At 38.0% G+C, this 13,833-nt stretch overlaps 1 protein-coding gene across 1 annotated transcript in view; it reads right to left on the bottom strand.

Moving 5' to 3' along the window:
* LOC149281345 (cadherin-23-like) overlaps nt 1–13,833 on the bottom strand; it is a 389,535-nt gene that overhangs the window by 268,497 nt on the left and 107,205 nt on the right. Inside the window, exons 7-8 of the mRNA XM_089499393.1 lie at nt 13,353–13,547; nt 9,896–10,024 (exon numbers count right to left, since the gene is read on the bottom strand). Coding sequence (XP_089355519.1) covers nt 9,896–10,024; nt 13,353–13,547 — 324 coding nt within the window. The remainder of the gene's footprint in view (nt 1–9,895; nt 10,025–13,352; nt 13,548–13,833) is intronic.

The following is a 13,833-nucleotide window of genomic DNA, read 5'->3' as shown; positions in this document are numbered from 1 at the left end:
CAGGTCACTGGTCGCCTGTCAAACACAGGAGAGCAGCTCAGAATGATAAGTATTAGACAACTATGCTCTAGATTGTAAAGGAGAATTTTTAAATTGCCCTGACAGATGTAGAATATACTCATATACATCAAGTTTACTTAAAGGGCCATACAGTCACAGAGGTTCAAATGGTTGTATAAAAGTTATTAAATATGTTTCATTGGAAGAAGCAATGCGTAGTAGAGAAACACAGGAAAACAATTCTGTAAGGGAAATCAAATCTGATTTCTGAGATTGTGGTTACCGACTAGAAAAATTAAGATGGGATAGTTAATATGCACTGAATTGTAGATGACTGTAGATCAATGTGTCGTTAAACTTGAACAATGAAACAATGAATGAAACAATAAACAATGAAATCAGAAGGGTAAATATTTTCAGCTTCATCTGTGAGATGAATAGGGTGTTGAATAACGTTGATTTTTTGGTGCAGTAGAGCTAATGAACAAGGTCAGAGAATCATCCTTGAGACATTTTTTGGAAATTGAGATAATCCAAAAAGAAGACAATCTTCAACATTTTCGTGTAAAGATAATGCATAATTTAAACTTTGTCATAATAACTATTACTTAACATGTCTGAATGATCAATTCATTTTTTGCCTTGATCAAGGGTATTTATTTATAGTTCAGCAACATATATGTTACAATAACTAAACAAGGTGGAATAGCAATTTTTACTTTGAAGTTACTTCAGATGCACAGATTTTGTGTAACAGCGATTGTCATATAAGGTGGTTAGAGTCCCTCCACCATGACAGTCACCAAAAGCACTGCCCCACATAGAACATAGTATGTCTCACCCCAAGATGCCCTGATATGTTGGAGGAGTGGGGATAGGTAAGTCTCTCCTTTCTGTAGTTGGAGGGTACAGTTTCCCAGTGGGAGTGCCAGTTGGGGCAATGACTTGGACTTCTTGGAGGTGTTGGAGAAGGGGAGATGAAATAGTAACTGAAACTCTGTTTTCCCTTGGCATCAGCTTTAATATTCTTGGATCCTGGATGGTATGAAATTATGTAATTAAACCGTTACAAAAAAAAAGAGCAACAAGCTTGGCGGAGGTTGCGTCTCTAAAGGCATCATTGATGTACTGGAGGTTTTTGTGGTCGGTAAGTAACGGGAATACAGGATCCTTCTAATAAATGTCACCATTCTATGCAGAAATGACCGCAAGTAGTCCAACTTTGTATTGCTTTGTATTGCTCTCTGTAGGTGTAAATTTCTCAGAAAAGAAGCCACATGGATGTAGTGGGCCATCATAAGACTCATTCTAAGATAATACTGCCCCTGCTCCAATTTTCGAAGCATCAACCTCTAGGACAAAAGTTTTTTTAATATAACAATGGCCTTGACAGCTTGTGGCTAAACCTTATTGGTGAGGGCAGTCATAGGAGCAATCACGTAGAAGAAATCCCTTATGAATCGCCGATAATAGTTAGCCAAAGGCTTGGAGTTTAACTGGGGCCAATTCGAAACCAGTCCCACTGATGACATACCTTAAGAAGTTTATGCTCCCCTAACTGGAGTAATACACTTTTCACGTGTTCTTGATGGGTGAGTAAATCGGGGAATGGATCAGCAGTCGTGTAGGTAGATGATAACAAATTGCTGCAAGTAATCTCGGAAACAAGCATTTATGATTTCTTGGAAGACTGCTGGGGCATTGCATGGTCTAAAAGGCATGACATTATACTCATAATAACCAGACTGAGTATTGAAAGCTGTCTTCCATTCATCCTTCTTTCCCTCTCGTGTACGAGATTGTAGGCTCCTCGTAGATCTAATTTAGTAAAGACCTTAGATCCTTTGAGTCTGTCAAATAATTCCTATGTTAGAGGGAAGGGGTAGGTGATCTTTATGATTATAGGATCAAGACCTCTATAGTCTATAGAAGGTCTAAGCCCACCATCCTTTTTGGAGACAAAAAAGAATCTGGCCCAGGCTACTGCTCTATGGTTAAGAAGGGAGATAATATATCCAACTTGAGCTCTATTGGAAGGAAACAAGTGAGCAAATTTCTCAAAGTGAATGTAGCACTGGTTAAGGAATCCTCTGTAGCCAGACGGGTCACCCCCATACCGGGGAGGAAGAAGAAGTTGCAATGTCTGTTGGAACACCAGTTCAGGTGGTGCAGGAGTTGGTACTACTGCAGGAGGCTGGCCATGAAGGATCAGTACGTGTGAGAAGGCTCTACAAGGCTTGTGCAAACTGATCAATGCAATGGTCAAGGCTTTTAATCCGGGCTGCACAGGCTGACATGTTCCGACCTACCTCTGCAGGATCCATAGGGGAACCTCTGTACTATAACAAAGCAGTAGGGAAGGATCCTATGAAGCAGAGTAGGTGAGGTTACTGGAGGCAAATAACCCGAATTAGCTGGAGTCTTGAATGTTCTTGAATATGGAATCGTGCTCAAGTACCAGAAGAGCAGAGAAACAAGCTGAATCAGGAGACTAGGAGCTAGGTCAGAACACGGCCAGGTCACAAATCAGTCCAAAGTATAACAGGAGCATTAACACAGTCTTAGACCAACCAAGGGTTCTTGAGTAATGATGGTCCGGTGTTAATATAGGCTGTAGGGGGTCACTTACAGTTATGAATACGTGTCACTTGAATGAGCGAGTAGACGCTGAATCAAGTGACCGCAGGCTCCCTTCCAGAACCTCATAAGACTTACTGCTGGTTAGAGAACAGATCCTGGCACAGTAGACCTCCAAGGGCAACAGGACCAGAGGGTCGCAAGAAATGGAAGCGGGTTATTACACAGAGTTACAAGTAAACTAGTTCAGACTTTCACCAGAGAACCTTCATTTTCATTTTGTGTGCCAAAAGATTAAAATGTATAAATGTACTACTTGGCAGTAGTACATACATACAACATTAAAAAAGTATGATTGTCAAATTAATTTAGAGGTAAATTCTAAAAGTAGGTGTATATAAGATGAGTGGTTTAGTGGGGAAAAAGTAAATCATTACAGTCTTCAGTACTGTAATATGGATTAAAAGTGACCAGAAAGTGTAAAGTGGTGAGTATTAATTCTGAATAACAATTATGTTTACTTCACCTCATTTAAAACATTGCTGGGAGGTGTATAATTAAACTCTGGGTCAACTGCAGTTGTTAATTAGGTACTATCAGCACATGCACTAAACACCCAGCTAAATGCCTGAGGGAATCTCACAATGTATCCAATTCAAGTCAGCTAACCCAAGGTCAGGGAATCTCAGCACGTGCAAAAATATTCCTGTGATACAACACCGTTCACTGTCTGGCAACATTTAATATCAAAGTTCTTCAACGGTTAGACTTTGTATAGATGTTTTCACATAAGACAGCACTAAAAGGCAATCATACTCAAGCACCAGTGAGCATTCATGTGAGTCAGGCTCAAATAAATATACTCATTCACATGTTTATGCAAAGATGCAAAGCCCTCTGAGGTGACACGTATCAATCAATGCAATGGAAATGGGAGGCCTTTAGATGACTAGCGATGACCAGTGTTTTGAAGAAGATTAGTTCTGGGATTTTAATGGCCCGTTAGGATGCAGTGATGAGGAAATCAGCAGGCACTCTGTGTGAGCTGGCAGGCAGGTTCTGATTAATTTCACACCATGAAGGTCCTCAAAGGCAGCGTCTTTGTGTAATGCAACCATAGCGAGTCAAAAGAACACCCTTCAATTGTCACTGTATGTAAAGGAGTGATGGAATTCCAAGAGCTTGCTCTTAGACTGAATGTTTAAAAGCTAAAGTGCAAACCATGGTATTGAATGGTCATGTTAGGAAGAATTGCAAGTACTGGATTATATTACGGCATAGATGGTAATGCAACCCCTTACATGCTAGTGGCGAAAGGAACAAAATCGCCAGTGGAATACTTTATAATAATAACAAAGCAATGACTATATATTTTTCCTGTTACTCTTGAGCTCTCTCCAACAAATACGTGGACTAACAAGTGACCAAACTGCAAAAAAAATTACATTTAATGATCATCTTAAGAAAACAAAAGAAAAAAAAAAAAGATACTGATAGTTCTTATAATAAGAGTTTAGATTTTTTGGCAAGGTTTTTTCCAGAGCAAATGCTCTGAAAAATACCCCTCCTCTTATATTTGAGGTTGTCTTATAATCAGACCCCAAATAGAGGTCTGATTATATACCTAAGATCCAGATCCCCCGAAGTGCTGCAGGGGACCTGGATCTTCCTCTCTGGCAACATCCACTGCTGCCGGCACTTCCTCTGGGGCTTCTATGACCGAGCGGTGGCATGACATGACCTTCTGGTGCTCTATCATAGATGGAGGACCTGCCTGCACAACCATTTTTAATATTAATTTAAAAGTTATTTAGACGGGGAGAAGTTTGCACTATTATGTGTACCTAAGACCCTGAACATTCTAGACTATTATCAGAACTGTATATTAAATATTTTGCTAAGGCATCAAAACAAACCAGACCTTTGGTAGTGAGCTAAAAACAAGTTAATATCCTAGCATAATCTTTAAAAATGTTTACAATGTATTGTTTCTTTAAAAAAAAAAAAAATATGGTCTATAAAAGACCCTTTCAACTGAAAAATATACATATGAGTGTAGTTGTGCATTTACCCAACTGCGTTACTTTATCATATTTGAATAAGTAATGCATAGTATAGAGTATGTGTATAATTTAGCTGCCCTCATAATACCTAATATCGATGCTTGTAATTATGCAAAGAAAGAAAGGTGAACGTCTGTTTCTAAAGAAACAGAATTAAGATTAATATAAAGTATCCTGTCCGTCTTGTGGAAGCAGTCTGCTACTAATCTGATCAAATCCTCTCTTCATTTTCCAAGGGAAATCCTTTGATCCACATCATTGTGCTACATCTAATAAATACTTCAGCACTCAAGCAACTGTCAAAACTCATTCAAAAGAAATATACAATTTGATGAAAAAAGGAAGTAAATTATGTGATAATTGTTTTGATTTGTTTTTTTTGTCACAGATCTTGTGGTATAAACTGCAAAAAAAAACCTTGTTATTTTGTGAGCATAATTACCCTTGAGCTGAAACATTTAGGTAAAGGGAACTGTTACTAAATTTAATAAATGTGTTTCAATCAGTTTAACTGACATTGAATTTCATTCACAAAAGCAAGGCTTTGCAGAAGACTTGTTGAACTTACAGACATCATTATGAATTTTGAAGAGCTAGCCCCAGTGAGCTTTCCCTGCATGAAGGGCTGAGATCACATCCATAATACATAATTCAAAGGGTGTGGGGATTTTTAAGAAATCTTACTGATTTAACCGTATTTCATACCGGCCCAACTCAGCTCTTTTGCAGGAGAAGCGCATTGTAGCTTGCCACTGGCAGTTTTAGTGAATAAACCCCATTTGGTTAAAAAAAATTGGAGACTATAATACCGAATAAAAGCTGAGATGTTTGGAAAATCTTGCATATCAATTAATTTCCTATTCAGAGGTTATTCACCTTTAGTATGAGTGTCTGAAACCAATCACTTACTTCTCAATATGGCTGTTCTAACTCTATTTGCAAGATGGGTTTCCAATATATGGAAATTATTTTATTTACACTGCCCTTACAAACCACTGCCCATACATACTGCCTTTACACACACCTGCCCATAAACACACATATACACATACACTCCCCATACACACTGACTTTACAGGCACCTACCAATAAACACACATATACTGAAACACTGCCCTTACACATGAATGACCATAGATACATATGCACTCACTGGCAAGTTTATTATGTACTCCTTGCTAGTACCGGGTTGGACCCCCTTTTGCCTTCAGAACTGCCTTCATTCTTCGCGGCATACTTTCTACAAGGTGCTGAACATTTCTCGGAGATTTTGGTCCATACGGACATGATGGCATCACGTAGTTGCTGTAGATTTGTCGGCTGCACATCTATGATGCGAATCTCCCGTTGTACCACATCCCAAAGGTGCTCTATTTGATTGATATCTGGTGACTGTGGAGGCCATTGGAGTGCAGTGAGCTCATTGTCATGCAAAGAAACCAGTTTGAGATGATGTAAGCTTTGTGACATGGTGCATTATCCTGCTGGAAGTAGCCATCAGAAGATGGGTACACTGTGGTCATAAAGGGATGGACATGGTCAGCAACAATACTCGGGTAGTCACGTTTAAATGATGCTCAATTGGTACTAAGGGGCCAAGAAAATGTCCCCCACACCATTACACCACCACCAGCCTGACCTTTGATATAAGGCAGGATGGATCCATGATTTCATGTTGTTTACACCAAAGTCTGACCTTGCCATCTGTCCCAGCTGGAGTTGAGACTCATCAGACCAGGTAACTTTTTTCCAGTCTTCCATTGTCCAATCTTAGTGAGCCTGTGCGAATTGTAGCCTCAGTTTCCTGTTCTAAGCTGACAGGAGTGGCACCCGGGGGGGGTCTTCTGCTGCTGTAGCCCATCTGTTTCAAGGTTCAACGCATTGTGCTTTCAGAAATGGTATTCTGCATACCTTGATTGCATCGAGTTATTTGAGTTATTATTGCATTTCTGTCATCTCGAACCAGTCTGCCCATTCTCCTCTGACCTCTGACATCAACAAGGCATTTTTGTCTACACAACTGCCGCTCACTGGATATTTTCTCTTTTTCAGACCATTCTCTGTAAACCCTAGAGATGGTTGTGTGTGAAAATCTGAGTAGATCAGCAGTTTCTGAAATACTCAGACCAGTCGGTCTGACACCAACAAGCATGTCACGTTCAAAGTCACTGAAATCCCCTTTCTTAACCATTCTGATGCTGGGTTTGAACTATCAGCAAGTTGTCTTGACCAGGTCTACATGCCTAAATGCATTGAGTTGCTGCCATGTGATTGGCTGATTAGCTATTTGTGTTAACAAGCAGTTGAACATGCGTACCTAATAAAGTGTCCATATACACACCTGCCCATACACACACATGTTGGTTGGCAGCTTACAGCACTCCTTTCTCCCTATCATCTACCCCCTTTCTCCCCATCCTTACTATCCCCTACCCTTTTCCTCCCCATCTATTATCCTTTGGCTCTTCCTTTCTTGTCCTTCTCACCCTCTCCTTATTTCTTGTCATGATGTGAGGTCACTTTTGCTGCTCCCTGGCAGTGCACACATCAATTGATGCTAAGCAGTGGGATATGACGTCATGTCCTGCCACTCGGTATAAGTTGTCGCCAAACAGTGATTGGGAGCACAAAAAGCCAAGGTCTGACGTGATAGACCTCGCTCTCCCTTTAATTGCCTACAGTATCTCACATGGCTAATTGGGCCCAATTTGGACATTTCCACTTAGGGGTGTACTCACTTTTGTTGCCAAGCTTTAGACATTAATGGCTGTGTGGTGAGTTATTTTGAGGGGGCAGCAAATTTACACTGTTATACAGGCTGTACACTACTTACATTGTAGCAGAGGGTCATTTCTTCAGTGTTGTCACATGAAAAAATATAATAAAATATTTACAAAAATGTGAGGGGTCTACTCACTTTTGTGATATACTGTATGTCCAAGGTAAGCAACTTGTAACTTATTGTAGTAAAACAGTGCCATTGGATTAACTGGTTACAATAAAAAAGATGGCAGCTTAACATGTTATGCTCACTGGTATGTTTGCATGGCGTGTAGCCTGTAAAATACTTTTTTTTCTCTTTTAAAACAGGGTTAGCCCAAATAATATCCGAAAAATGTTTTTTATAGTTATCACGTATAAAGCATTCCAGAGCCAATCATTGAGAGCATGCAAAATAAGATGCCAATGATAAATCCAAAACGTTACAGGCTGAGAACAAGAGAAGAAACAGGTAGGCCTCTACGTTTCTTAAACAGCCTTCAAAAGAGGGTATACCAGGTTGTGGGGAAGAAAATGTGAGAGTTACTTGTAATATTTTTTCTTTTCTCTCTACTTTCTTGGACATCGATGATAAATTTTGAGTTGAGGCGCAATAATGACTTTGATTCTATGAACATATGGATGTCAGACATCCAGGTAACCATTTATAGCTATGTCTTTTACTTATTTAACTATTTTTGAATTATATGGAATCCTTATATATTTGGTGCAAGAGTATGAAAACTATGCACAAATATGAATGATTTTTTTTGTAAAAGCCTGGAGCCTGTTTGAGCTTGTTTATGATTTGTAATTTTGTCTTTGTAATGTTTATGGAACATCAAACATACTTCAATAAACATGAAAGTTTAAAAACTTCTGCCTCCTTAGATATTTAACTCAAAAGGTTGCAGCAAGAACGTTTTTGCATATGCACTAAACTTATATTTCACTCCTGGGGCCAAAAACCTTGGTGAATGTCTCATCATACAACCAAAATCCATATGAAGCAAGACGTCTCCAGAGTTTTCAGAGATATAGGGAATGGAGTTAACAATGGGAAAAATACCAGAATTATCTATAGATGAGAAGGAGAGAATAACACACTCCACCTAGCAAGCTCAAATTTTCTGGTAAAGCCATGTTTCTATTTATTCCTTCTGTGGTTCAAGCAAACAACAAGGGCATGGATGATGCACAGGAGAGCAATGATAATACAGCAATTCCCTGTGTAGCTCTGCATCTATATTACATCTTTCTATTCAGCTAAACTGAATCACTTATAAAAATAATAAACACTCACCAACAACTCTACCCTGTTCTCTTTTAACCATAGTTTTGAATGGACATGTGGACATGTCAGGTTAGGGAATATAGAAAAAACCTTACATTCTTGTCTACGACAGGATTAAGGTCTTACTTGAAAGTTAAATCCCAGACTCCAGTCATCAGAGGGAACCCATAAGTGGAAATATAGCCTCTGCAAAGCTTCCATGTTAAATTTCAAACGTGAAAATCGTATTTCTCACATCTCCTATCTAGTCAATGAGCTGACAGTTATCCATTTGTAGTAATTTGTTTGAGTTTATATAGCCCTTTCACCTTCTACAGCTCTTTACTGACAGCCAGCTTCACATGCTGTTACTTAGAGGAGTAAATTAAGATTTGATAGAATAATCTCAAACAAGGAGAATTTTATTAGGTAACATACAATAGATATAATAGATATTCCCAACATGGGCATTCTGCACGCCAAGCAGTATAAAAAAAGAAATACTGCAGCATACAAAGGGTAATGAAAACTAGATAAACAGTAGTAATAATGAAAAGTAGTAATACAAACATATAATTAACACACACACTAAAAAACCTAATGTACCCAGGAGACAAGACATTTTACTGGGATAAAGGAGGGAAAGTAAAGAATGGGAAATAATGTTAGTGGATATTGACACTGTGTCATTGCAACTTATATCATGGAACAATCATTTGGCGCCTGCACAGTAATTAGCCTAAAAAAAAAAAGCAAAAAAAAAAAAACAGGTACACATCAAGTCCCTTATTTTAAAGTAATGCATGCATTTATGGGGCTTGAAAAAGAGTTTAAGGAAGGATGTTAGTGAGTAAGAAACTATTTTGAAAAGGAGATTTGACGAAAGATGGTGTGAAGAAGAAGTGAATATGGTATAGATAAGAAACATGTATTGATTAGAGTCGGAAACATTTGATATATAACAATACAATGTATAATTGCACAGTAGAAGGTTTATCGGCGGTGAAAAGGTTTTCTATTTTTTACAGCTGTGACAGATAAATGTGATAGTATATCTGATTATTTGGTGTTAGGGATACAATTATGAAAACAAAACTTTAATGTATATTTAACTACTAATTGAAACATTTTGAAAATGTAAAAATACTAAATAAATGCAAATCTGGAACACCATCATGCTGCTCTGTATCTTTTTTAATTCAAGAATTAGTGGTAAACTTACCGGTGGTGAATTCTCATAGATGTTGGTGCTGTACGGTAAGTTGATGAAAACTGGATCCATGTCTTGTATGTCAGTAATTGTGATTGCCAAGTTGGCTAATGTTGATAAGGGGTTTGTCTTGTCTTGATCCTATAAAAAGGTATGTATTAGTAAAGAGGCACTTTGTAAGCTAAGTAGCAGCAAATTCGTAAAACCGCGCCAAGATTTAAAGGCCTGAGACAACCGCTCTGCGTCAAGTGCTCTGAGCAACTTTGGCTGGGAGGAACAGGCATTTTAGTCCCCCTCGCAAAGGGCAAGGCAAGGCACACCTCGAAGCAACTTGGCCTGGGGAGACCAATGGCCTTTACGCCAGGATTTAAAGGTCCGTAAGAGCAACTCCATTGGTCGCCGGCAGGGGGCTCGTCTGGCATTAACCAATTAAGGACGCTCTTCATTTTGAACAACGAAAACTTAACATTTGTGTTTGTTTTTAATTTTCAATGTACAAATGCACATAGAAAATATACTTTATGCTAATATAAATGTAAATTTAAGATATGCATTAAATGAACTGTCAAAGATCTGCAAAGAAGTTTCAATTAACTGTTCTTAATCTTACTATGAAAATGCACAGTTACATATTCTGTAACACCTCATAAATATTACACTTTATGCTCGATCTACCTAAACAGTATTAAACAGTTAACGTGTTGCTGCCCTTTGTTAGTGATGCATTACATTGAATAATTTTAAAAATGCAGTAACATCTTTTTACATGCACCTATCAAGGTCTCTGATTATAAGAACACATTTAATTCTATAATCAAGCAAACTTAACAGTGTTTTCAATAGCATTTAATGGTTTTTTTTCTAGCATGTTGTGACAAAAATAATTCTGTGGTTAAAGCATATAATAGTTGTAATTTTATTCATAAAGAGCCAGCACATTTCACAGTGTGGCATATGACATATAATCTATGACACAATTAAAAAAATATATTGCTCTGTGAATAGACTTGTGAATTTGTGTGGGTTAGCCAAAAGAAGTATAACAGGCTCAAAGATTCAGCCACAATAACACTGTCGGATATCGCCATAAGTACAAGATTTCAGGGTTAGTCGCTTGGGAAAGATGCCAAATAAAAGAGGACCAGCAAAATCTATGCTGTCTGGGATCCCCCACTGTGTGCATCAATAAATATGTACATATGCAGAATGTTTCTTGTAATAATTCCTGATAAATGTAGTTTTAATTAATGGTAAACACATTTGGAGGAACAGCTATCATAAATGAATAGGTTAATTGAAATTAAAATCTTTTACACTCGGGAAAGAAAATGCTGCTATTAACTAGATGCATTCTATTGTTAAAGGAAATATCTTGTCAATGTAAAAGCTATTCTTCTGAACCATACAATATCAGTAAATATATAATGTATATTGTTATGCGAGGAGTACAACTAGCGCTCTGCTTTGATGTCAGATTGTCTCTAATATCTGTGCTGTTTTGTCAGTTAATGACAATAAATTTGTGTTCTGTATTGCTATTTAATGGTAGGCTTCAGAGCTGAAAATCTGCTTCACAAAGCTCAAATTACTTAGAGACATCATCCGCTTGTACTTAATTTTCAAATTGAGCTTTTTTTAGCTAATCAGACACTTGTGGCTTTTACATTATGAAGGGGCAAAGCTTCTGCTGCAAGAAGGACTTACTGACAGAACCGCACTATACTGGACCTGTTCAGCCCTTCTTGCAGGAGAAACGTACAACGAATGGGCCTCAGATTTCATAAATTCAGTGGATTCCTACAAAATCTCAAGCTTTATTTTTTACTTAAATCATCTTTGTCCAGATTAAGAGGAACCCTGGTAAGTTTTTCTCCCGAGCACGACCAGAAAAATTGAAATTCTGGAAATGTAAATTCTTTGTGGTAAACATTTCTGTGTTAATCTCAGGTCATTTGAGACAATGACCTAAAATAAACCATATTAGATCAACCCTTACTAGTAGCATCCTTTTAAAGTTGTGCAGTTGGAAATCCCTTTCCATAATGCACTGTGCAAAAAAGCACTGATTTGCAAACAACCTGCGCAGTATGTGAAATGTGTTTTTCCATTTTTTTTAAACGTCTTGTCTAATTGTTTCAGTTCATGACGTACCACCTAAAAAAAAGTAAGAATTGGGATTGTCCTCTGATTGGCAGAAGCCTAGCATTACCTTGTACAGTACTTTAAGTGTTAAGACTTTGCATAGAAGCATGTAAACAACTCAGGGCACAATCCCTCATAGCAAAAACATGCTGGACCTGGTTTTGACTGACAGAATGAAAGGGTGTTATAGGAAGCATTAACAAGAGTTTGTGACTGTACCGAGAGCTGATTACGGGGGATTAATGCTCATTTAATCTGCATTCAATAACCCAGCATGAACATTATCTTCAAAATAACCCAAGGCTTTGCTGTTTATGGCCATGCTGGATGTCTTTTTTTCTGATTCGTGATTTTCCCAGTTATTAGTGGTAAATTCGGTGTTAAAAATGCTGGTAGATTATTTTTATACAAGTACACATCATTATTCAGTGTTTCTTTTTATTACATGTGTTTTTTTCTTCTGTAGCATGGCATCATTGCATTTTAAAGGACCAATAATAAACCCCCAGGATTTGTATTTTAAATACTGGATCATCCTGTAACATTGTTGAATCCCGATGCAAACGTCTAAAAAAACTAGATTTACCTGGAAGTATTATGCAACATATTGCCCCTGTCATCAACAACCGAAAGAAATGATCATTTTCTACCACCACTCACGTGGGGACCGGCAACATTCAGCCCTGGGAGCAACTTCAGCCAAGTGGCCTGGTAAAAAAAGCTACCTGGTACACGGTTCATGTACATTATCCAGTAGTGGTAATACATTCAAAACCTCTTGTAATTTGCTTGCCAGTTGTCCCCTGTTGACTCCCTAATGGAACTTTACTGCCTCAAATGCCACAATTAAAGGAAACTACGATGCAGATACTTATAGAAAGAATAGAAAGATTAAAAACAGTACTAAAAGTTCTAAGCGTTATCTGCAAGAAAATAAAGTTGAATGCCCCTCGCGGCCTCCTTTTGGTAAAAGGTTCATATCAAGAACATAACTGGTACAGGTTGCAGATGAAAGGCATTCCTAGAACATATCTAACTATCTGTGTGCTCCTTACCAGACCATATGGGACATATCTCATATTCATTCATGGATTCATAAATCAACTTTGTAACTGTATATGCATATAATATTTTCTTTAAATATTCTTTTCTAAAGTGAAGTGTCAGCACTGCCCGTTTTAAAGGCATGTTGGAACCTGTGGTTGAAGCTACGAAGGTGCAACATTCATGGCTTGGGGGTCCTTAGATTGTTAACCTGGCATTGTAAGTACTGCAAAAAGGGGAAAGAAACAACCAGCAGGAAAACAGAAGCGGATAGGTGGCTTACCGTTGCATTAACTTGTAATTGGTACGCAGTAGTGACCTCATAATCTAGTGGAGATATCACGGTTACAATACCACGAGACTTGTCTATGGTAAAAAATTTGGAAGGCGGCTGGATAGAGTATAAAACACTGCCGCCTGTACCCTGATCAGGATCTGTTGCATTCACAATGAAAATCGGTGTCCCCACGGGTGTATTCTGAAATAGAGAAAACACATACAGTGTGAAATTATACACCAAGATATCAACAACCCTATTACATTTATGACTATAAGTAAACTGACTCTGTTACTCCCAGACAAATTTGAGATACTTTAAAATCAAATTTATTTTTTGAGATGCTTATGCTAAACACTGGAAGACTGATAAACTGTTCTTATCTTAAAGCAGAATGTAAGTGTTCATGGATGCATTAATCAAAAGAAAACCCTTAAAAAACACTTAATTGGCACTTTATGTCCTACAGAGGCCATACAACTTATGA

Source organism: Sceloporus occidentalis, unplaced genomic scaffold (assembly GCF_023333645.1).
Source record: "Sceloporus occidentalis isolate IW3139 unplaced genomic scaffold, rSceOcc1.0.p SCAF_134, whole genome shotgun sequence".
Taxonomy (NCBI): domain Eukaryota; kingdom Metazoa; phylum Chordata; class Lepidosauria; order Squamata; family Phrynosomatidae; genus Sceloporus; species Sceloporus occidentalis.
Note: the sequence above shows the minus strand (reverse complement) of the source record. Positions and strands in the feature narration are given on the sequence as shown.